Below are 23360 nucleotides of genomic sequence, written 5' to 3' on the forward strand. Positions count from 1 at the left end.
ACAGAGGCTGTGTGGGAATTCTGTCTTTTTCAGTCAAAACTCCTTATTCTGGACTCTCGAATCGAGGGAATAATTTGATTATCAACATATCTGAAACAATTTTGTGATTGAGGGAATGCAAAGCTTGCCTCTGCGATCTGCCCTTTAACCCTTTCCAGTCGGCCTCACAGCTGTTTTCCGTCCTGTATTGATTGGAAAATGATACCCTGGAAGCCCCACAGTGCGGCAGGAGGCTTTTTGGCCCATCGAGCCTCCACTGACCCTCTGAAAGAGCACCCCACCCAGGGTCAGGCCCCCTCTTCCTGTTACTTCCTGAGCAAGATCAGCTCTCTGTTCATTCTCATTGTTTCTCCTGACAAGATGTCAGAGTGATTGTGACCGCGGCTTTTCAGAAGGTGTGAGCATTTATTTAATTTCTGACAAAACAGAACCTGAGTGTGAATGAAGGACCAAACTACCTGACGAGCTGCTGCTCCCCATCCACACTGCCCCAGCGACACTTCTGTGCAGTCTGTGGATTCCCTTCCAACTACACCTGTGTGTCGTGTGGAGCCCGGTATTGCTGTGTTAAATGTCTGGGGACACATCAGGAAACCAGGTATGTCTGCGTCCAATACAGAGTAAAACACCCTCTACACTGCCCCTCAAAGGACAGGTAGAGAACGGGATTAGATACACAGTAAAGCTCCCTCTAAACTGTCCCCATCAAACACTCCCTGGACAGGTACAGCACGGGGTTAGATACAGAGTAAAGCTCCCTCTACACTGTCCCCATCAAACACTCCCAGGACTGGTACAGCACGGGGTTAGATACAGAGTAAAGCTCCCTCTACACTGTCCCCATCAAACACTCCCAGGACAGGGACAGCATGGGGTTAGATACAGAGTAAAGCTCCCTCTACACTGTCCCCATCAAAAACTCCCAGGACAGGTACAGCACGGGGTTAGATACAGAATAAAGCTCCCTCTACACTGTCCCCATCAAACACTCCCAGGACAGGGACAGCATGGGGTTAGATACAGAGTAAAGCTCCCTCTACACTGTCCCCATCAAAAACTCCCAGGACAGGTACAGCACGGGGTTAGATACAGAGTAAAGCTCCCTCTACACTGTCCCCATCAAACACTCCCAGGACAGGTACAGCACGGGGTTAGATACAGAGTAAAGCTCCCTCCACACTGTCCCCATCAAACACTCCCAGGACAGGTACAGCAGGGGGTTAGATACAGAGTAAAGCTCCCTCTACACTGTCCCCATCAAACACTCCCAGGACAGGTACAGCACGGGGTTAGATACCGAGTAAAGCTCCCTCTACACTGTCCCCATCAAACACTCCCAGGACAGGTACAGCAGGGGGTTAGATACAGAGTAAAGCTCCCTCTACACTGTCCCCATCAAACACTCCCAGGACAGGTACAGCACGGGGTTAGATACAGAGTAAAGCTCCCTCCACACTGTCCCCATCAAACACTCCCAGGACAGGTACAGCAGGGGGTTAGATACAGAGTAAAGCTCCCTCTACACTGTCCCCATCAAACACTCCCAGGACAGGTACAGCACGGGGTTAGATACAGAGTAAAGCTCCCTCTACACTGTCCCCATCAAACACTCCCAGGACAGGTACAGCACGGGGTTAGATACAGAGTAAAGCTCCCTCTACACTGTGACCATCAAACACTCCCAGGACAGGTACAGCACGGGGTTAGATACAGAGTAAAGCTCCCTCTACACTGTCCCCATCAAACACTCCCAGGACAGGTACAGCACGGGGTTAGATACAGAGTAAACAGTTATTCCTTTTCCCTCACTGGCCAGCCTTGTCCTCTGAGATGGAGGAGTTTCTGCCTGTACACTGACTCCCTCTGGTGGGCAGAACTGAGCTGCTCAGCTCTCGCCTTTAGCCAATGTAGACTCTGTACTTCATAGTCAGAGTTTGCTTTGAGATTCAGTCCTCAACCTGGGGGCTGATCCTCGGCACAGTTGGACTCTTGGCTGAGGAGGTAGGTAAAGATCCCAGGACCCTATCCCAGTAACGCCCAAAGGAGGGTCTCAGAACTCCCTCGCTGGCATCTCTCAAATCTCCCCCACTGAGTTTAGCAAACTGAGCGCTTTCTGCAGCCTAACAGGATCTCACTGTTTTGATCTTCCCACGCAGGTGCCTGAAGTGGACAGTGTGATGTCGCGTTTCCAGCCAGTGTCCAGCAGACAGCAGCTACAGCCCGGCCTGAATGATTGAAATCGACTGGTCTCTGAGTCACACTCTGCCTTTTTGGGATGGATGTCCCCGGGGCCTAGAAACTGCCACCTTGTGATGTGATTTGTATCTGTACGGATGGCCTGTGGACTGTCAGCAAGCGATTGCCTCTCGGGGATTGGTTTGGATGAAGAAACCTGTTGTAACAGCCCTGCCGGCTTCTCCGTCCAGCTTCAACCCTGACCCGCAGAGGCGGACTGGTCCTGGGTTTCTCTGGACTGCTGCCTGTGGTCAAGAGCTGGAGTCCTGGACCGGGACAACGTGACCTCTGCACCCCCTCTGACTCTCTCTTGACCAGTTCATTCTTCCTTTGAAGGGACGGGTTCCTCCAGGCTCACAAACCGCCTCAAACTGAGAGGCTCAGATACTTTAGCACCGGTTGGTTACAGTCTGAGCTCCTGTTGCCTTGCTGGTGAATGATTGCACTGGCTCCCGCGGGCTACACTGTCACCGGGCAGCCTTGCACCTTTTGTAACTATTTTTGACAGAGGGAGATTTATTTTTGTCTCTTCGGATCGCGAACCTCCCAAACTGCTCGACTTTGTACCTCGTGTTTTATCCCCGCGTTATGGGGGGGGGGAGGGGGTTTAAACAGCTGGGCTACCTGGACGACGTTTACTGGAATAAAGTTCACCAGACCCAATGTTGTACCGTTAAGTGTGGTTGGCGGTTTCTAAGTGTAAATGCACACATGGCATATTCTTTCGGGGAGAGGTGGAGGCTCCGTTTGAGTGTCTTTCACAATCCCAGCGTCCCAAAGCAGTTTTGGGAGGGTGATCGCGGTTAAAGAACATGTGCAGAGCTAGAAGCTAGAAACAGCCACGAGGCGAGTGGCATTAACTCGGGGACCAGTTGTCCGAGAGAGGGCGACAGGCTCCAGTTTGATGCCTCGCTCAGGGAGGAAATGGCCTTCACTATTAAATCAGTAACCTCCTCTCGTAGTTCGCCTGAGCTGTGACGTGCCGGGCGAGCCAGTCAGAGGCTGGGAACGGTGCTGTCAAAAGTCTATGTTGCTCCTTTGCTGAATGCTCTGCTTATCCACACGGTCCGCTCAGCTCGAGCGAGGATATACATTGATGCTGTCCCTCCCAACACATCCAGAGCCCTTGCTGTCCGCCAAGGAGCTAACTGGAGCCCTTGCTGCCAAGGAGCTAACTGGAGCCCTTGCTGCCAAGGAGCTAACTGGAGCCCTTGCTGCCAAGGAGCTAACTGGAGCCCTTGCTGCCAAGGAGCTAACTGGAGCCCTTGCTGCCAAGGAGCTAACCGGAGACCTTGCTGCCAAGGAGCTAACCGGAGCCCTTGCTGCCAAGGAGCTAACCGGAGCCCTTGCTGCCAAGGAGCTAACTGGAGCCCTTGCTGCCAAGGAGCTAACTGGAGCCCTTGCTGCCAAGGAGCTAACTGGAGCCCTTGCTGCCAAGGAGCTAACCGGAGACCTTGCTGCCAAGGAGCTAACCGGAGCCTTTGCTGCCAAGGAGCTAACTGGAGCCCTTGCTGCCAAGGAGCTAACTGGAGCCCTTGCTGCCAAGGTGAATTGGGGACTTTCTAAGCTCTGCCTGATCAAAACAGCCTCTGTGTGCAACAGGGGAGATGGTGTCGTCATCGACGGCAGAGTTTATTCCCGCGAAGAGATTCGACTGCCCTGGTGGAGGGGGAGTTGTGAGGCTTGTGGTGGGGGCGGATATAATGGATCGGAGGTTAAGGAATTTGGGTCCGTGGGGGGGGGTTTGGTGGGAAGAGGGGTAATGGGAGCTTGGACAATTGGGGGTGGGGCTCGGACCTCACTGGGAGTCACAGCCCAGACTGTGCTCGAGTCTGGAGTGGGGGCTCACAGCGCCAGGGTCCCAGGTTCGATTCCCGCTTCGGTCACTGTCTGTGCGGAGTCTGCACGTCCTCCCCGTGTCTGCGTGGGTTTCCTCCCACAAGTCCCGAAAGACGTGCTTGTTAGGTGAATTGGCCATTCTGAATTCCCCCTCCGTGTACCCGAACAGGCGCCAGAATGTGGCGACTCGGGGATTTTCACAGTAACGTCATTGCAGTGTTAATGTAAGCCTACTTGTGACCCTAATAAAGATTATTATAAGAAATATAACTTTTGTGGCCCAGAAATGCTCAAACTCAATTAGTTGAAGGTTTCCTGATTCACAGGCAGGTGGGTCACTGTTGGGAGGGGAATGTGCTCCCTCTTATCGGGCAAGTGTTGAAGAAAGGTCCCGTCTGTTTATTAATAATAAATTTATTTAAAAGTGCACAGGTTGTTAGCATCATGACAATATACATTCAATTCCACATGCTTCATGTACAAATGCCTTGAGTGTGACTAGCTGTGTTGAAGAGGCAGTGTCCACTGAGGGATCTCGCTAACGGGCCTGCTGAATTCCAATATAATTCGATTGAATGAAGAGAATGCAGTCTTCGAATCGGAATGGTGACAGCACCTGAGGAGGCCATTTGGCCCATTGAATCCATGCAAGGGTCCCGTCGCCCACCCAGGTGTTTACCCTATTCCCTGTTGGGTTGTACCTGCGTCCACCACCCCCTCGGGCAGCGCTTCCCGGATGCTGTCACTTATAGGTCAGTCTGATTCTTGACCCTTTCTCTCTGCCCAGAACATCTCGTGCCGTTTGACCGTTTCTATCTGAAGACAGAACCTGCATTTATTTAGTGCCTTTCACATCCCCAACGTGCTCCAAAATGGCTCTCGGCCGACAGAGAACACCTGGAATTGTGGGGAAAGTGGCAGCTGGTCTGTGCTTTCTCCGGTTTGCAAACAGCGACGAGATCAGGGTGAGCGAGGGATAAATACTGGACAGGACGTTAATTTATCCGGCCCTCGTCGAATTAGTGGGCCCTGGGATCGAGTGTCCACCTGTTGGGGCCTGAATTTAAGTTTCATCTGAAGGGTGGCACCTCTGACAATGTGGCACTGCCTTGGTGCCGTACTGTGGAATGATGAGGATGCACTCTGTCCAGTAGGGTTATGGATCATCGGACCAGGATACACAGATGGGGTTCAGGGTCCATTTTGAGTTGCACTCATCTCCATTATACACGCCCCCTCCCCGTTTATAACTCCATTTAACTTCCTCACATTGTAATTCCAGTCGTGTCACTGTTTTCAAAACCCCCAAAACTACCAGGCACTGCCTCTTGCAAAAAAGCACACAAAAAATAACCACTTAAATAAATAACTTTACAATATATATCTTGGAGCAGAGTGTCCCGTACAGAGGATGGGGGAACAGTCAGATTCAAGTCCGTGTTATATCGGAGGGAAATCACAGCTATGCTGCTTCTAGTGCAATCATCCACGTCTGCAAAGGTTTTGACACCGATGCGGCTGGGGAATGCTGCACTCCAAATGGACTGAGAACGACTGGCGAGGATCATGGGGACGACCCCCCTGGTCCCCCCCCCTTTTCAATGTAGCGGCCACAGGGTCTTGTACTTCAGAGCAGACGGGGCTTGGGTTAAATGTCTAATCTGAGATGGAACCCCCCCCACAGTGCAGCACCCCCCCCCCCCCCCACAGTGCAGCACCCCCTCCCCCCCCCCACAGTGCAGCACCCCCCCCCACAATGCAGCACCCCTCCCCACCCCACAGTGCAGCACCCCCTCCCCCCCCCCCACAGTGCAGCACCCCCCCCCACAATGCAGCACCCCTCCCCACCCCACAGTGCAGCACCCCCTCCCCCCCCCACAGTGCAGCACCCCCCCCCACAATGCAGCACCCCTCCCCACCCCACTGTGCAGCACCCCCTCCACAGTGCAGCCCCCCTCCCCGCCCCACCGTGCAGCACTCCCCCCCCCCCCCCCACCGTGCAGCACCCCTCCCATCCCCACAGTGCAGCACTCTTCCCCCCCCATCATGCAGCACCCCTCTCTCCCTTTCCCAGAGTGCAGCACCCCTCCCCACAGTGCAGCACCCCTTCTCTCCCCCCCCCCACCGTGCAGAACCCCTCCCCCCCGCCGTGCAGCACCCCTCCCCCCCACCGTGCAGCACCCCTCCCACCCCCACAGTGCAGCACCCCACCCCCACAGTGCAGCACCCCTCCCCACAGTGCAGCACCCCTCCCCACCCCCACTGTGTGGCACCCCTCTCCCCCCTACAGTGCAGCACCCCTCCCCACAGTGCAGCACCCCCCCCCCCACCGTGCAGAACCCCTCCCCCCCGCCGTGCAGCACCCCTCCCCCCACCGTGCAGCACCCCTCCCACCCCCACAGTGCAGCACCCCTCCCCACCCCCACAGTGAAGCACCCCTCCCCACCCCCACAGTGCAGCACCCCTCCCCCACAGTGCAGCACCCCTCCCCACCCCCACTGTGTGGCACCCCTCTCCCCCCTACAGTGCAGCACCCCTCCCCACAGTGCAGCACCCCTCCCCCCCCACCGTGCAGCACCCCTCCCCACCCCCACAGTGCAACACTCTTCCCCCCCTCCCACAGTGCAGCACCCCTCCCCCCCCACAGTGCAGCACCCCTCCCCCCCCACAGTGCAGCACCCCTCCGACCCCCACAGTGCAGCACCCCCCCCCCGAGCAGCACCCCTCACCACCCACACAGTGCAGCACCCCTCCCCCCACCGTGCAGCAACCCCCCCCACAGTGCAGCACCCCTCCCCCCCACCGTGCAGCACCCCTCCCCACCCCCACAGTGCAGCACCCCTTCCCCCACAGTGCAGCACTCCCCCCCCACCCCCCCACAGTGCAGCACTCCCCCCCCACCCCCCCACAGTGCAGCACCCCTCCCCACAGTGCAGCACCCCTCCCCACAGTGCAGCACCCCTCCCCCTCCAAAGTGCAGCGGCCCCCAGACTGCAGTGGGATCCCAGTGGTTCCTGTTCACAGAGACTGATTAGGGCTAATTCACCGGATTAGGGGTGCTGTTACCGGGGGAGGGAGTGGGAGAGTGCTTGGGGAGAGGGTGGAGGGAGTGGGAGAGTGCTTGGGGAGAGGGTGGAGGGAGTGGGAGAGTGCTTGGGGAGAGGGTGGAGGGAGTGGGAAAGTGCTTGGGGAGAGGGTGGGGGGAGTGGGAGAGAGAGCACTTGGGGGGAGGGAGTGGGAGAGTGCTTGGGGAGAGGGTGGAGGGAGTGGGAGAGTGCTTGGGGAGAGGGTGGGGGGAGTGGGAGAGAGAGCACTTGGGGGGAGGGAGTGGGAGAGTGCTTGGGGAGAGGGTGGAGGGAGTGGGAAAGTGCTTGGGGAGAGGGTGGGGGAGTGGGAGAGAGAGCACTTGGGGGGAGGGAGTGGGAGAGTGCTTGGGGTGGGGGTGGAGGGAGTGGGAAAGTGCTTGGGGAGAGGGTGGAGGGAGTGGGAAAGTGCTTGGGGAGAGGGTGGGGGGGAGTGGGAGAGAGAGCACTTGGGGAGAGGGTGGGGGGAGTGGGAGAGAGAGTTTGGGGGAGAGAACGTTTGGGGAGAGGGTGGGGGGAGTGGGAGAGAGTTTGGGGGAGAGGGCGGGTGGGCGGAGGGGGAGAGAACGCTTGGGGAGAGGGTGGAGGGGGAATGGGAGGGAACGCTTGGGGGAGAGGGTGGGTGGGCGGAGGGGGAGGGAGTGCTTGGGGAGAGGGTGGTGATGGTGGTGGGGGCTGGGGGAGTGGGAGGGCGGGGTTGGGTAGAGGGTGGGTGGGGGAGATGGTGGGGGGTTTGGGGGGAGGGTGGGTGGGGGAGTGGGGGGGAGGGTGGGTGGGGGAGTGGGAGGGAGTGCTTGGGGAGGGGGAATGGGAGGGAGTGCTTGGGGAGGGCGGGGGAGATGGTGGGGAGTTTGGGGAGAGGGTGGGTGGGGGAGACGGTGGGGGAGTGGGAGGAAGTGCTTGGGGAGGGGGTGTGAGGGGTTGGGAAGAGAGTGGGGGGTGGGGATGGCTGTGGAGGTAGAAACCCCCAGTGGAAATGGATGCTTATGTCCTGGTGCTGAACATGTGACCCCATTCCTGTGAACACAGGTGTGTGGACGATGCTGGGATTGGCCTGACTGAAGCAAGTAATGTGAGCAACCCTCGGAAAGGCGAGGAGCCCCCCTGGGAGGTGGTCATACTGTCAATGTTTTACGATGGACACAGAGGGTCATGCAGTGTCACTGGGAAGTAGGCTGGGCGTCCGGTCGATTTGGTACTCCGCTCGCTGCCTTGACGCGTGACCTGTGTGCAGGGTGTGGGGGTCGGGTGGGGTCACAGGTCAGCACATCGCTCTTGCCGGCTGTAATGGTCAAACTGATTTTTCCAGTGCATCATGTAGGAACTCCATCGATGGAACTCCATTTTCCACTGGCGTTCCGCCTCATCGATGGTCTCTGGAAAGGAGGGAAAGAGAAAGGGGGTGAATCCGGCTCTCCCGGCGTAACCTTGACGACAGCTGCTCTGCTGTGACCTCAACCGCTGCCGCGCTGATGCCGACCACAGCTGAACAGCATTCCCACCTCCCAGTCAGAAGGCCTGCCTCCCACTCCAGAGGGCAATCTATCGTTCACAGAGGTTTCAGAATAACGCAACCTCCAGAGCGAGTTATAGTTTGGAATCTAATCAAAAATATTCAGCTGGTATACGTATTGAATGAATTCCTGACGGATTATCAGAACCACAGCAAAATGCATTTGTTGAGTAATTTCCACCTCTGCCCTGTAGCCACAGAGCAGGGAAGCTCACAGTTAAGCTGTGGTGATGTCCTCGATAACGTATTTCATCACCCCCTTGACATTCGATGGCCTATTACCATCGCTGACCAACCCCCCCACATAAACATCCTGGGGGTTACCATTGATCAGAAACTGAACTGGACCCGGCCACATTAATACTGTGGCTACCAGAGCAGGTCAGTGGTTGGCGACCTCAAAACCTGTCCATCTACAAGGCACAAGTCAGGAGTGAGATGGAATACTCTCCACTTGCCTGGATGAGTGCAGCTCCAACAACACTCAAGAAGCTCGACACCATCCAGGACAAAGCAGCCCCGCTTGATTCTCCCCTTCCACAAACATTCACTCCCTCCCCCACCGACGCACAGTGGCAGCCGTGTGTACCGTCTACAAGATGCACTGCAGCAACTCACCAAGGCTCCTTCGACAGCACCTTCCAAACCCACGACCTCTACCATCTAGAAGGACAAGGGCAGCAGATACCTGGGAACCCCACCACCTGGAGGTACCTCACAAATGTGAGGTAATGCATTTTGGAAGGGCTAATGCAGGTAGGGAATATACAGTGAATGGTAGAACCCTCAAGAGTATTGAAAGTCAAAGAGATCTAGGAGTACAGGTCCACAGGTCATTGAAAGGGGCAACACAGGTGGAGAAGGTAGTCAAGAAGGCATACGGCATGCTTGCCTTCATTGGCCGGGGCATTGAGTATAAGAATTGGCAAGTCATGTTGCAGCTGTATAGAACCTTAGTTAGGCCACACTTGGAGTATAGTGTTCAATTCTGGTCGCCACACTGTCAGAAGGATGTGGAGGCTTTAGAGAGGGTGCAGAAGAGATTTACCAGAATGTTGCCTGGTATGGAGGGCATAAGCTATTTTTACGCAGAGGGTAGTGGGTGCCTGGAACTCACTACCGGAGGAGGTAGTGGAAGCAGGGACGATAGGGACATTTAAGGGGCATCTTGACAAATATATGAATAGGATGGGAATAGAAGGATACGGACCCAGGAAGTGTAGAAGATTGTAGTTTAGTCGGGCAGTATGGTCGGCACGGGCTTGGAGGGCCGAAGGGCCTGTTCCTGTGCTGTACATTTCTTTGTTCTTTGTTTTGTAAGTCACTCACCACCCCGACTCGGAAATATATCAGCCGCTCCTTCACTGTCGCAATGAATTATTTTTCAAAATGTGCATTCTACATGTAATAATCTTTATTATTGTCACAAGTAGGCTTACATTAACACTGCAATGAAGTTACTGTGAAAATCCCCTAGTCGCTACATTCCGGCGCCTGTTTGAGTACACAGAGGGAGAATTCAGAATGTCCAATTCACCTAACAAGCATGTGTACTGGTCAGTGGATTGGCAATGCTAAATTGCCCCATCGTGCACAAATGTTAGGTGGAGTTGCTGGGTTGAGGGGATAGGGTGGAGGTGTGGGCTTTGGTAGGGTGCTCTTTCAGGGGCCGGTGCAGACTCGATGGGCCGAATGGTCTCTCTGCACTGTAAATGCTATGATTCTAAACCGGAGCATCCGGAGGAAACCCACGCAGACACGGGGAGAACGTGCAGACTCTGCACAGACTGGCCCAAGCCAGGAACCGAACCTGGGCCCCTGGCTCTGAAGCAACAGTGCCAACCACTGTGCCGCCCAGACTGAACCGCATGGCGGGCACAGAGAAGCAGCTGAGTCGCTGAAGTCCCAGTGCTTAACTGGCGTCCATTTTAAACCAGCTTTTCCCAGAAAATGGTAACGGGTTAGGCCTTAAAATGGGGGAAGGTCCTCTTATATAAACAGGGCGAGCTCTGATGATGTCACTGCAGGGGGAGGGGGCTCCTGATTGCTGTTTTTAACTCTTGATCGGCTGAGGCAGCGAGGGACCCGTCCTGGCAACCGACCATGGGGCCAGAGGCCTCCTTCTGCCATTTGGGTGACAGCCTCCCTATTGCCTGCTTTTTGCCCTCTTCAAGCAGGCAGCTGACTAACAGCACATAAACTAGGCCCAGCCTTACCCTCACCTCATTATCCTCCGCCCCCTTTACCCTACACTCCTCAGAACGCGCACCTAGTTATATTTCTCTGGTCACTATCTGACTGACAAATTTTAAAATGACCTCAAACAAAGAGAGGCCTCAATTCTGTCCAGTGGGCCTGCAGAATGACCACCTCCGCCCACCTCACCCCTCCAAGGCAGTCGAGATATGCTATTGGCTGAGGCATAGAGCAGGGAGGTTACACAGAGGACGTTAGTTAGGCCCCAGTTTCTGTGTACAGCTGGCTGCTGAATTACAGGAAGGATGTAATCAGACTGGAGATTTCTCCAGCCGGGTCCACGGGAGATTCAGTATTCACTGCAGAATTTTGGCGATGATTAAAGATTGTGTTCCTCGGAAGAGAGGAGGCGGAGGGGGGATTTAACTGAGGTGTATAACATTACGAGGGGCCTGGATAGAGGGGGATAGCAAGGCCCTAATTCCTGAATGGGCCGAACGACCTCTGTGTTGATCTCGTGAGCCACCAGCAGACCAGTTTTGGGTGCGGGGAGAGAGATCTACATCTCTGCAGTGTCGTCCAGAACGTCATAGGCACGTTTGTTAATATTAAGAAGGAGGATGTGCTGGAAATTTTGAAAAGCATCAGGATAGATAAGTCCCCTGGGCCCAACGGGATATACCCAAGGTTACTACGGGAAGTGAGGGAGGAGATTGCTGCGCCGTTGGCGATGATCTTGGCGTCCTCACTCTCCCCTGGAGTAGTACCGGATGATTGGAGGGAGGCGAATGTTGCTCCACTATTCAAGAAAGGGAGTAGGGAAATCCCTGGGAATTACAGACCCATCAGTCTTACGTCAGTGGTGAGCAAAATATTGGAAAGGATTCTGAGAGATAGGATTTATGATTATTGAGAAAAACATAGTTTGATTAAAAATAGTGAGCATGGCTTTGTGAGGGGCAGGTCATGCCTCACAAGCCTCATTGAATTCTTTGAGGATGTGACGAGGCACATTGCTGAAGGTCGGGCAGTGGATGTGGTGTATATGGATTTCAGTAAGGCACTTGATAAGGTTCTCCATGGTAGGCTCATTCAGAAAGTTAGGGGGCATGGGATACAGGGAAATTTGGCTGTCTGGATACAGAATTGGCTGGCCGAAAGAAGACAGCGAGTGGTAGTGGATGGAAAGTATTCCGCCTGGAGGTCGGTGACCAGAGGTGCCCCGCAAGGATCTGTTCTGGGACCTCTGCTCTTTGTGGTTTTATAAATGGAAGGGTGGGTTAGTAAGTTTGCCGATGACACGAAGGTTGGGGGAGTTGTAGATAGTGTTGAGGGTTGTTGCAGGTTACAACAGGACATTGACAGGATGCAGAGCTGGGCTGATAAGTGGCAGATGGAGTTCAACCTAGATAAATGTGAAGTGACTCATTTTGGAAGGTCGAATTTGAACGCTGAATACAGGGTTAAAGGCAGGATTCTTGGAAGTGTGGAGGAACAGAGGGATCTTGGGGTCCACGTACATAGATCCCTCAGTTGCTACCCAGGTTGATAGGGTTGTTAAGAAGGCATATGGTGTGCTGGCTTTCATTAACAGGGGGATTGAGATTAAGAGGCCCGAGGTTTTGCTGCAGCTTTATAAAACCCTGGTTAGACCACACTTGGAATATTGTGTCCAGTTCTGGTCGCCTCATTATAGGAAGGATGTGGATGCTTTGGAGAGGGTGTAGAAGAGATTTACCAGGATGCTGCCTGGACTGGAGGGCATGTCTTATGAAGAAAGGTTGAGGGAGCTCGGGCTTTTCTCACTGGAGTGAAGAAGGCAGAGAGGTGACTTGATAGAGGTGTACAAGGTGATGAGAGGCATGGACAGAGTGGATAGCCAGAGACTTTTCCCCAGGGCGGAAATGGCTGTCACGAGGGGACATAATTTTAAGGGGATTGGAGGAAGGTATAGGGGAGATGTCAGAGGTAGGTTCCTTACACAGAGAGTGGCGGGTGTGTGGAATGCACAGCCAGCAGAGGTGGTGGAGTCAGAGTCATTAGGGACATTTAAGCGACTCTTGGACAGGCACATGGACAGCAGTAAATTGAAGGGATGTAGGTTAGGTTGATCTTAGATTAGGATAAATGGTCGGCACAACATCGTGGGCCGAAGGGCCTGTACTGTTCTATGTTCCAAAGTGCTGCGTTACAGGGTGCAATGTCGGAAACGCAGCAGCCAGTTTGTGCACAGCAAAATCCCACGTGTATCGTCAAGTGATAGTGACCGGATAGCCTGTTTCTGTGGTGCTGGTTCAAGGATTAGGGTGGCACGGTGACACGGTGGTTAGCACTGCTGCATCACAGTGCCAGTGACCCAGGTTCGATTCCGGCTTGGGTCACTATCTGAGCGGAATCTGCACGTTCTCCCCGTGTCTGCGTGGGTTTCCTCTGGGAGCTCCGGTTTCCTCCCACAGTCCAAAGTTGTGCAGGTTAGGGTGGATTGGCCGTGATCAATTGCCCCATGGTGTACAAAAGGGTTAGGTGGGGTAACGGGGATATGGTGGAGGCCTGACCCTTTCAGAGGGTCGGTGCAGACTCGAAGGGCCGAATGATCTCCCCCGTGTACTGTAGGCATCTGGGACCAACATCCATTGTGGACTAATCGACCATAACTGGGCTGGGAGGAGGACATAAGTTTGATCCTGCGCCTATCATGAAAGGAAGCCCTATGACTGGAGAAGATATCCCAGACCCCTCACTCGAACCTCCAATTGCGTTTCTGCACCCCTTTCTGATTTTGAGCAGATCTGTAACACGGCAGAAGATCTGCCTGACCCATATTGAGAAATCACACACGGAACATTATTGAGATGGCGGACTGAACCCTGTACAAGGGTGTGCAGGGTACCCAGAGAGTTTGAGCATTGCTTTATTGACAGTACACATGCAGGGAATAGAAAAATTACAAAGACCCATGAACTACATTAAAGAAAATCAGATGCATATTTAACAGGCGATAAAATTAAATTGTACAATCGCATAACACAAAAATAAAGCAACAAAACTTGAGTGGCATTGCAGAAGGAAACGTACAAATCAACATGAATAAAATACCGTTCTAATGTGAAAGGACATGTTCTCTTTTTAAATTGTAGCGGGGAATAACGTTTTGATCTTTGGCTGGGGGCGAAGACATAAAATGGAAATGAAACGGAATGAGAGAAGTGGAAATGAAAATCGCATATTGTCACAAGTAGGCTTCAAATGAAGTTACTGTGAAAAGCCCCTAGTCACCACATTCCGGTGCCTATTCGGGGAGGCCGGTACGGGAATTGAACCGTGCTGCTGGCCTGCTTGGTCTGCTTTAAAAGCCAGCGATTTAGCCCAGTGTGCTAAACCAGCCCCTGGTTGGTGGAGAAATGGAGAAGAGGAATGGAAGGAGAAAGCAAAAGAAAAAATGAGTGGATAGCAACAAGGGCATGAGAGAAAGCAGATGCAAGGGAGGGGAAACCAGCCCAAGAGAAGAGCAGAGAGAGAGAACGCGAAGGAGAGAAATAGAGAGAAATATGTGAGGGACAGAATGAATTGGTGAGAGAATGCATCAGCAAATTAATAGAATTATCGAATGGTACCGCACAGCGAGAAGCTATTGAGGCCAGTGAGGCTCTTTCTAACCCAGCCCCAGTCCATCATAAGACACAGGAACAAAATAATGCCATTCGGCCCATCGAGTCTGCTCCGCCATTCAATCATGGCTGATATGCTTCTCATCCCCATTCTCCTGCCTTCTCCCCATAACCCCTGATCCCCTTATTTATCAAGAACCTATCCATCTCTGTCTTAAAGACACTCAGTGATTTGGCCTCCACAGCCTTCTGCAGCAAAGAGTTCCACAGATTCCCCACCCTCTGGCTGAAGAAATTCCTCCTCATCTCTGTTTTAAAGGATTGTCACTTCAGTCTGAGATTGTGTCCTCTGGTTCTAGTTTTTCCTACAAGTGGAAACATCCTCTCCACGTCCACTCTATCCAGGCCTCGCAGTATCCTGTAAGTTTCAATAAGATCCCCATTCATCCTTCTAAACTCCAACGAGTACAGACCCAGAGTCCTCAACCATTCCTCAGATGACAAGTTCTTCATTCTAGGGACCATTATTGTGAACCTCCTCTGGACCCTTTCCAAGCCATCACATCCTTAGATACAGGGCCCAAAATTGCGTTCAAGAGAATTCATACAGAATTAATGATGTTCTCTTTGTGATTTTTTTAATCATAGAATTTACAGTGCAGAAGGAGGCCACTCGGCCCATCGAGTCTGCACCGGCTCTTGGAAAGAGCACCCTACCTACCCAAAGTCAACACCGCCACCCTATCCCCATAACCCAGTAACCCCACCCAACACTAAGGGCAATTTTGGACACTAAGGGCAATTTATCACGGCCAATCCACATAACCTGCACATCTTTGGACTGTGGGAGGAAACCGGAGCACCCGGAGGAAACCCACGGGGAGGATGTGCAGACTCCGCACAGACAGTGACCCAAGCCGGAATCGAACCTAGGACCCTGGAGCTGTGAAGCAATTGTGCTATCCACAATGCTACCATGCTGATAAAGTCCACCTACATTTCTCAACCTCCATTTCCATTTAAATCACTCTCTTGCTCACTTGTCCTAATCCGGGGCAAGGAATGTCGCGAATCTTGAGGAATGATTGTAGATCATTGGTTTCCTCTTTCTCCGAGACAGAACTGCTGGGTTCTGGGCCTACCCGGACTGCCCGGTTCTGGGCCTACCCGGACTGTCGGGTTCTGGGCCTACCCGGACTGTCGAGTTCTGGGCCTACCCGGACCGCCGGGTTCTGGGCCTACCCGGACTGCCGGGTTCTGGGCCTACCCGGACTGTCGGGTTCTGGGCCTACCCGGACCGCCGGGTTCTGGGCCTACCCGGACCGCCGGGTTCTGGGCCTACCCGGACCGCTGGGTTCTGGGCCTACCCGGACCGCCGGGTTCTGGGCCTACCCGGACTGCCCGGTTCTGGGCCTACCCGGACTGCCGGGTTCTGGGCCTACCCGGACCGCCGGGTTCTGGGCCTACCCGGACCTCCGGGTTCTGGGCCTACCCGGACCGCCGGGTTCTGGGCCTACCCGGACCGCCGGGTTCTGGGCCTACCCGGACCGCCGGGTTCTGGGCCTACCCGGACTGTCGGGTTCTGGGCCTACCCGGACTGCCGAGTTCTGGGCCTACCCGGACTGCTGGGTTCTGGGCCAACCCGGACTGCCGGGTTCTGGGCCGAACCGGAATTTCAGGAGTCAGTGAATACTGAGTGTACCAGGATGTGAGAGCTATGGGCGCACAGCAATATCAAGTGGTTCCACTTCCTTGCCCCTGCCAGGCTTGCCCCCAGATATGCCTGTGTTACCCTCTGGTCAAGAGGGGTCAGTTCCTGTCAAACATCACAGTGGGAGCCAATTGCCCCCACAGCGTTGACCTAGGAGAAGGTTCGTCTGTCACACCCTTCCAGGCTGCATGGCATATATTTGCTTCGCCTTGTCTGAGCGGGCAAGCTCCTGGCATAGTAGGGTTGCCAACCCCCATTCCCCTTCACCCCCCCCCAACCCCCTCCAGGATATATCTGGGGTGTCTTAACTAATCTCTAAGACAGCAAAAGGCCTGAAGATTCAAGATCCACGACCATTCCAGTCAGATGGTTGTTCAGCATCATCCTGATCGCCGCATGTCAGGGCGAACCCAGTCCCGTGGTTGTGATTTTTTAAATTTATTCTGTCACGGGATGTGTGAGGCCCAGCATTTGTTGCCCATCTCCAATTGCCCCTGGAACTGAGCGTCTCGCTCGGCCCATTTCAGAGAGGGGAAGTTAAGAGTCAACCACATTGGCTGAGGAGTCAGGAGTCACATGTAGGCCAGGCCGGGTAAGGACGGCAGATTTCCCCTTCCCTAAAGGGGACATCAGTGAACCCGATGGATTTGCATGACAATCGACAATCTCTTGGTTCCTCTTGAATTGTAATTTCACCATCCGCCGAGGTGGGATTTGAACCCGGGACACTATGGGAGACTCGAACTCAGGAGGTTTCTGCTTTGGATTCAGAATCGACGCTGATTTAGAAAAAAACACACAACATTCCTCCGGCCGTCTTCCACGGCCTTCGAATGTCCCAAAGCAAATCAGAGTCAATTCATTGTTTTCTGAGGTATTGTAGGAAATGTGGCAGGTAATTTGTGCACAGCAGGATCCCACAATGAGATAATGAGCCCACGATCTGTTTTTAGTGATGTTGGCTGAGGGATAAATATTGGCCAGGACACCGGGGGTGGGGGACTCCTCTGCTGTTCTTCAATATATCAGCCGTGACATCCTGTAAATCCACACAAGAGGACAAACTGGGCCTTGGGTTTAATATCTCAGGTGAAAGCTGGCATCTCTGTCAGTGTAGCCCTCCCTCAGTACTGCACTGGGAGTGTCGACCTGGATTTTGAGCTGGAATGGGCCTTAAACCCACGAACAGTGACTCTCCTTCAGAAAGTAATTCAATGAAATGTAAACCACTTCCAGATGTAAAAGCTGCCGCAGAAATGCAAGTTTGTTATTTCGTCCTCGAGCCCCTCTCTTCCCTGACCCCCCCCCCCCCCCCCCCACCCCCCTCCCCGAACAGGAACTCCACGTCATTCAAGAGTCTGCACGCTTGTACCCTGAGCTGGGTGGTGTGGTACAGCGTCCATCACTGGCCACCCATTTCCTCTCATCGTTACGTCATTGACTCGACATTTGCTGGTCAATTAGGTACAAAATCCTCACCCCCCTCGTTTTCAAATCCCTCGAAGTGGCCTTGATACAGTCGCGTCACAATCTCTGCCCCTATCTTCTACTGGGCAACCAAAGGGGGCCATTCGCTCCTTTGATTCTGCTGTTGTCATTAAATTAGATTGTGCACAGAATACGAGCCAACCCTACTGCACTGCTTCCCCCCCCCCACCTCCGGCTCCTCGCCCTTGCTCTTTGCCTCCTGCCCCTCTACCTCGGCGATCACAGCCCTCAATTCCAGCGAGTTGATCCTCCTCTCCGAGTTGAGGCTCAGACTATCACGCCACCCGCTGGGTTCCTCTTCTATGTCACGTCTGCACCAGCTCAAACCCTGCCTTGGCACCGCGGGATGTCCTCGGGCTCGCTTTCAGTGGCTTACTCCTTCCTTCTCGTCCATCTCCCCCCCGCCCCCCGCTCCTCTCACGAAGGCTCGTTCTCCCTCACTTCACGCCTCAGCCTCTCCTCCTCCACACGGGACTTGTAAAGTGGAGATAGGAGCAGATGGGGAATAATGCAAATGAGGTCAACGAAACGCGTCTTAGGGTTTATTGGCTACCACCCCAGTGAAGCTGGAGCATTGGGCTTTCGAGTCGAAGTTTGAATCCTAATTGTGCACTGATATCATGTTGGGGGGAGGGGGGGGTGTCACCGTATGTTGTATTTGGGATCTTGCTGTGTGGCTGCTGTGCTTCCCCAAGCATCTACACTTCAATCCAAGCATTTTTATTGGCCGTGAAGCACTTTGAAAAGCAGTGAGGTTGTGAGAGGCGATATATCTCTCTTGGAGAAGGTTTCCCACCTGTCAGTGAGAGGGTAGGGTGGGGGGGGGGGATATTGCTGAGTGCGGGATATGCACCGTCCGCTGTGAACTGGTCATCCCCTTTCACTCTCGCTGACCGAGGCCGCATGTGGTTCTCATTTGTTTCCATGGTGAAGGGTTTCTAGAGGCACCATCCCACCTCCTCTTCCCCCCCCCCCGCCCTCCATCGCACACTCCTTCCATCGGTCATCTCAAAACACCCACCCTCACAGTACCTCTCCTCATGGCCAATTGTAGAACCAACCACTATCTGATTGGATGGTTTTCGATTCTCAAACAGCCTCTTCACTCTCTTGATACTTTCGTCGCTCAGACATTCCCCCCCCCCCCCCCCCCCCCCCACCTTGATTTTCCAATTTTGATCGGGCAAGGCTTCCTCCCTTTCTCATCCTGAAAAGGGGACGATGGAGTGTTTTTCCTCTGCGCTGAATCATTCCTGTAGCTTCTCTCATCCTCCTGGTAATTTAGGATATGAAAAACCATCTTTGCGGCAGTGAAGAATGCGCTCCGGTTTAATCCTGATGCAATTTTAACTCATGGTTGAAGCTATTCAGTTCAGATCTCGGGGGAATGGGCCTATTTCTGTCTGAAAAGCTCACCTTTTGCACCCAGGTTTTCTGGAGGGTATTTCTTGGCCTGGCCTGTTTGCGGAATGGATGTGAAGACTTCAAGAAGACTTCATCAAAGGCTCAGAGAGGTTGGGGAAGGTGGGGTTCCAAAGAAGGCTAAAAGGGAGGTGTTCAAAGTTGTGGAGGATTTTGACAGATAAATAGGGAGCAACCAGGCTGATTCCTGGGAGGGCGGGACTGTTAAATGAGGAGAGACTAAATCAGTTAGGATTATATTCATTGGAGTTTAGAAGAGTGAGAGGGGATCGAATGGAAATTGACAAAATTCTAACAGGATTAGACAGGGTAGATTCAGAAAGAATGTTCCCGATGGTGGGGGAGTCCGGAACTAGGGGGTCATAGTTTAAGGATAAACCTTTTAGGACTGAGGTAAGGAGAGATTTCTTCACCCAGAAATGAAAATGAAATGAAAATCGCTTATTGTCACAAGTAGGCTTCAATGAAGTTACAGTGAAAAGCCCCTAGTCGCCACATTCCAGCGCCTGTTCAGGGAGGCTGCTTCTGGCCTGCTTTGGTCTGCTTTAAAAGCCAGCGATTTAGCCCAGTGTGCTAAACCAGCCCCTCCAGAGAGCGGTGAATCTGTGGAGTTCACCACAGAAAGTAGTTGAGGCCAAAACGTGTAATTTCAAGAAGGAATTCGATACAGCTCTCGGGGCTAAAGGGATGAAGGGATATGGGGGGGAAGGCGGGATCAGGGTATTGAACTTGATGATCGGCCATGAATGGCGGAGCAGGCTCGAAGGGCCGAATGGCCTCCTCCTGCTTCCAGTTTCTCTCTTTCTAACTGTTTCCCTTGGCAGGGTGATCAGCAGAGATTTAAAGTGATCTTGTGCTGGAGAAAGGAGAATTCTCCCGATTTGCGGAGCGAGTCATTTTGATTTGGAAGGCGCTGCCTGGAGCAGATTCAATCGGAACTTTCAAAAGGGAGGAAACTTGAAAGACTGAGAGGGAGAGTGAACGACACCCGGCTTACTTGGAAAGCTCTCTCAAAATGCTGGTGTTGTGAGATTCTTTCAGTTACATCAGAGCCAGCAACCTGCTATTTATTATGTTCAACTTTGGCATTTGAGACAGTACTTGGGTTGTGGGACTTATTAAGGTCGCCACTCCCTTGATCTTTCACAGAAATGGGTCAGAAAACCACCATCCCAATGAGCCCTACAAGCGCCAAGACCGTGGGACCTCGAGCTAAATCCAAAACATAGCAACGACAGATTAACTGGCCAATTCGAGAATATACCATTGCTCAGTCCTCATTTCCAACGCCAGCCACCCTTCGCAATCAGTTGTGTAGCTACCTGTAGCTACCTGAAAGAGTCAACGTGTTGAATTGGTCACAGACTGTGTCCGTGAGGGAGAGAGAGAGAGAGAGCTGATGCACAAGGCAGATTGGAGGAAGGTTTGGGTCACAACGTGGATCACAATTTGCCCACAAGTTCAGTCGGATGGGTGAGGTTTGGTATCAAGAGCGGGAAAGGAATGTGGAAGGTCCCTTTTGCAAAGGAGATCGGGAGAGAGACGAGGTGGGTTTTTGTCGAGGTTTATCCTGAGCAGCTCCGGGACGCAGGACTCGGCGCTCGACGGGCTGTTCCCAGGGTCGCACGCCGGGATAGACACCTGCTGATTCTGGAGGATCATCAACACTGTGAATATGCTCTTTGGCCTGCCCGAATCTTGTTGGTCATCCAGCGCAACGAGTTGTCCCCGTTGGAGTGTTGCGGACGGGCACATTCCAAAGCTCGGGACCAATTGTTGAGAGAGGCACTAAAGCTTGGGGCAGTCGCACAGAGGCTCGATGGGGGAAGGTCGCTCTCTGTGACCTTTCAGCCATAGTGAACTGAGGGACTGGTAACTGTAGAAAACCCCGTCGGACTGTATGACTCCCATTGAATGTGCACAGTGAATATCACATGGAGCACAATTGTATTGAAACACCTGAGAGTGCGGCTTGATCGATGGGAACAACTTAAATACCTTTGCACCATTTGTAACGGCCATTCTGAAATGATTCTTTAGTTGTATTGAAGCTCCTCAGAATGCAAGTGATGGAGACAACCTGAATATTATTGCACTTCTGTGTGACGGCCATTTTGAAACCTTTGTCATGTTCTTTCAGATATTTTACAAATCAAGTATATTTTTGCCCCCAAAAAAGCCAAGAGCAGCACAGATCGGAGTTATGTTGTCGATAAAATTTCTGGTGGAAGGCAAAGTCTCAAAGAGCCCGGATTGGGACGGCATTAAGGAAACATTTTAATATTTCAATGCTACACTAACGCATGATAGAAATATTCAGTATAGCTCTACTTGGGAAGCTGAACAGGAAGGTAACAATAAAGGCAGATTACAATATATTAAATAACTTCTTCAGCGGAGAATTCGAGGGCTAATTCGGCACATTATTGAAAAAAGTGCTAAAGGTTTAACAGGAGTTTCTTTCAGTGGTTTGATTTTACAAAGATGTGTGAGGCAGGTGTGTAGTGTTTGAAATCTGGGAACAAACTTAACCCCTGCTCTTTGCCCCCCAATTGCCCTCCCCTTCATCCCAGTGCAGCCCCCACCCCCCTACCAGCCTGTTGTGCCTCAGGTTCTTCTCAATGGGCAAGGCCAAGGAGTAGGGCTAGTTTAGCTCAGTGGGCTGGACGGCTGGTTTGTGATGCGGAGCGAGGCCAGCAGCGTGGGTTAATTCCCCGGCTGAGGTTATTCATGAACGTCCCGCCTTCTCAGCCTCGCCCGATCCTCAGGTTAAATCACTACCAGTCAGCGCTCCCCCACACAGGGGAAAGCGGCCTATGGTCACTGGGGCAATGGCGACTTTACTTTTACAACGTTGGCTGAAGGTTCCTTTGGACAGCACGGTAGCATAGTGGATAGCACAATTGCTTCACAGTTCCAGGATCCCAGGTTCGATTCCCGGCTTGGGTCACTGTCTGTGCGGAGTCTGCACGTTCTCCCCGTGTGTGCGTGGGTTTCCTCCGGGGCAGGTTTGGTGGATTGGCCATGCTAAATTGCCCTTAGTGTCCAAAATTGCCCTTAGTGTCGGGAGGGGTTACTGGGTTATGGGGATAGGGTGGAGGTGTGGGCTTGGGTAGGGTGCTCTTTCCAAAGAGCCGGTGCAGACTCGATGGGCCGAATGGCCTCCTTCTGCGCTGTAAATTCTATGATGCCTCAGGCCTGGTCTCTCAAAGTTCCCCATTGCCCCTTTGGCTCCCCCCCGGTCTCTGTTCACCAATCGCCAGGAAGAGAGGGAGCGGCACTGAATTTCCGGGAGAGGTGGGGGGGACGGGCCCATTTTAGTCTGATACCCCAGGCCCCCGAGAGCCTCCAGTGCTGCACCAACCAGGGAGGGTGCACATCAGTCCTGGAAGGGGGGCAGGGTGAAGGGGATGAGGTGGGGTGTTGAGGGGTGGGGTTAGCGGGAGGAGGGGTGGTTGACCTGCTGCCCTGGAAGGTTTACTAGGATGGCTGCCCATCACCGGGGACAAATGGGGTGAGGCAGTCGGACGAAGGCCCGGACCACTAGGCCGTCTCAAAGTCAGACAGGAGTGAAGGAGGCTCCGAATCGCCCCCATTCTGTTATTCGTTAGGCCCCGGACCTTTGACAAACCCGTGATAAACCGTTCCCCCTTTTCTCCGATAACCTTGCAATGGCCTCCTTGCCTCAGGATAGACGTCCCACACTTCAGCGCATTTTAATTTAGTGGAAAATTAAGTAGAGGAGGGTAAATAGAGCAACATAGAAACCTTTCCCCTGACAACTAGGAGTCCCGTTGATAGATAGTTCTCCATCACAGGCTAAAATAAAAAGGGAACAAGGATTAAATTAACTCAAAATATAAACTTAAAACAGTTGAAATCATTAGGAGAAATAAATTAAGATTTTTAAGTTTGCAGGGATGTCTCCCCGTAAACCACTTTGCCCTCCATTTTGTTCGCCCCTCTCCCTTGAAGGTTAATGGTTCATTGTCAAGGGCAACCCTCTCCTCTCTCTCGCCAACAACCCCTCCCCTGGCATAAAACTGATCTGGAACCATTCCTCATGTGTGAGCAAAAACGGGAAGTGCTATTGGGCTGTGGGGAGCATCACAAAGAGCTCTCACCCGCACGCCCCCCCCCCCCCCCCCCCACTTACCCACTATGCAGAGAAGGAGCCTTGGGGGGGGAGGCTCGCTCCGTGGTAAAGGGTCAGGTTCCACAGAGGCAGTGTCACTTTGAGAAACAATGAATGGTCCTTAAAGGGG

At 53.1% G+C, this 23360-nt stretch overlaps 2 protein-coding genes across 8 annotated transcripts in view; one reads left to right on the top strand and one right to left on the bottom strand.

Annotated features, from left to right (window-relative positions):
• Nucleotides 1-15: 15 nt before the first annotated feature.
• Nucleotides 16-8331, top strand: LOC140404561 (uncharacterized). The gene is made up of 3 exons (XM_072493164.1): nucleotides 16-598; nucleotides 2157-3963; nucleotides 8187-8331. Exons 2-3 carry the CDS (start codon nucleotides 3281-3283, stop codon nucleotides 8329-8331), a joined length of 828 nt encoding a protein of 275 aa, XP_072349265.1. The 5' UTR covers nucleotides 16-598; nucleotides 2157-3280.
• Nucleotides 8000-23360, bottom strand: part of ache (acetylcholinesterase (Yt blood group)) — a 65210-nt gene continuing 49849 nt past the window's right edge. For all 7 annotated transcript variants that reach the window (XM_072493277.1, XM_072493275.1, XM_072493279.1 and 4 more), the window contains one exon: nucleotides 8000-8533. In XM_072493277.1, coding sequence (XP_072349378.1) covers nucleotides 8412-8533 — 122 coding nt within the window. In that variant the 3' untranslated portion in view covers nucleotides 8000-8411. The remainder of the gene's footprint in view (nucleotides 8534-23360) is intronic.

Source organism: Scyliorhinus torazame, chromosome 31 (genome assembly GCF_047496885.1).
Source record: "Scyliorhinus torazame isolate Kashiwa2021f chromosome 31, sScyTor2.1, whole genome shotgun sequence".
In the NCBI taxonomy this organism is placed as follows: domain Eukaryota; kingdom Metazoa; phylum Chordata; class Chondrichthyes; order Carcharhiniformes; family Scyliorhinidae; genus Scyliorhinus; species Scyliorhinus torazame.

Excerpts from the sequence above, each read along its gene's own strand:
- LOC140404561 (XM_072493164.1), top strand. The coding sequence starts at position 3,281 with ATGCTCTGCTTATCCACACGGTCCGCTCAGCTCGAGCGAGGATATACA. Across the intron at positions 3,964-8,186 it reads TCGGAGGTTAAGGAATTTGG|GTGTGTGGACGATGCTGGGA; the intron begins GTCCGTGGGGGG and ends CTGTGAACACAG.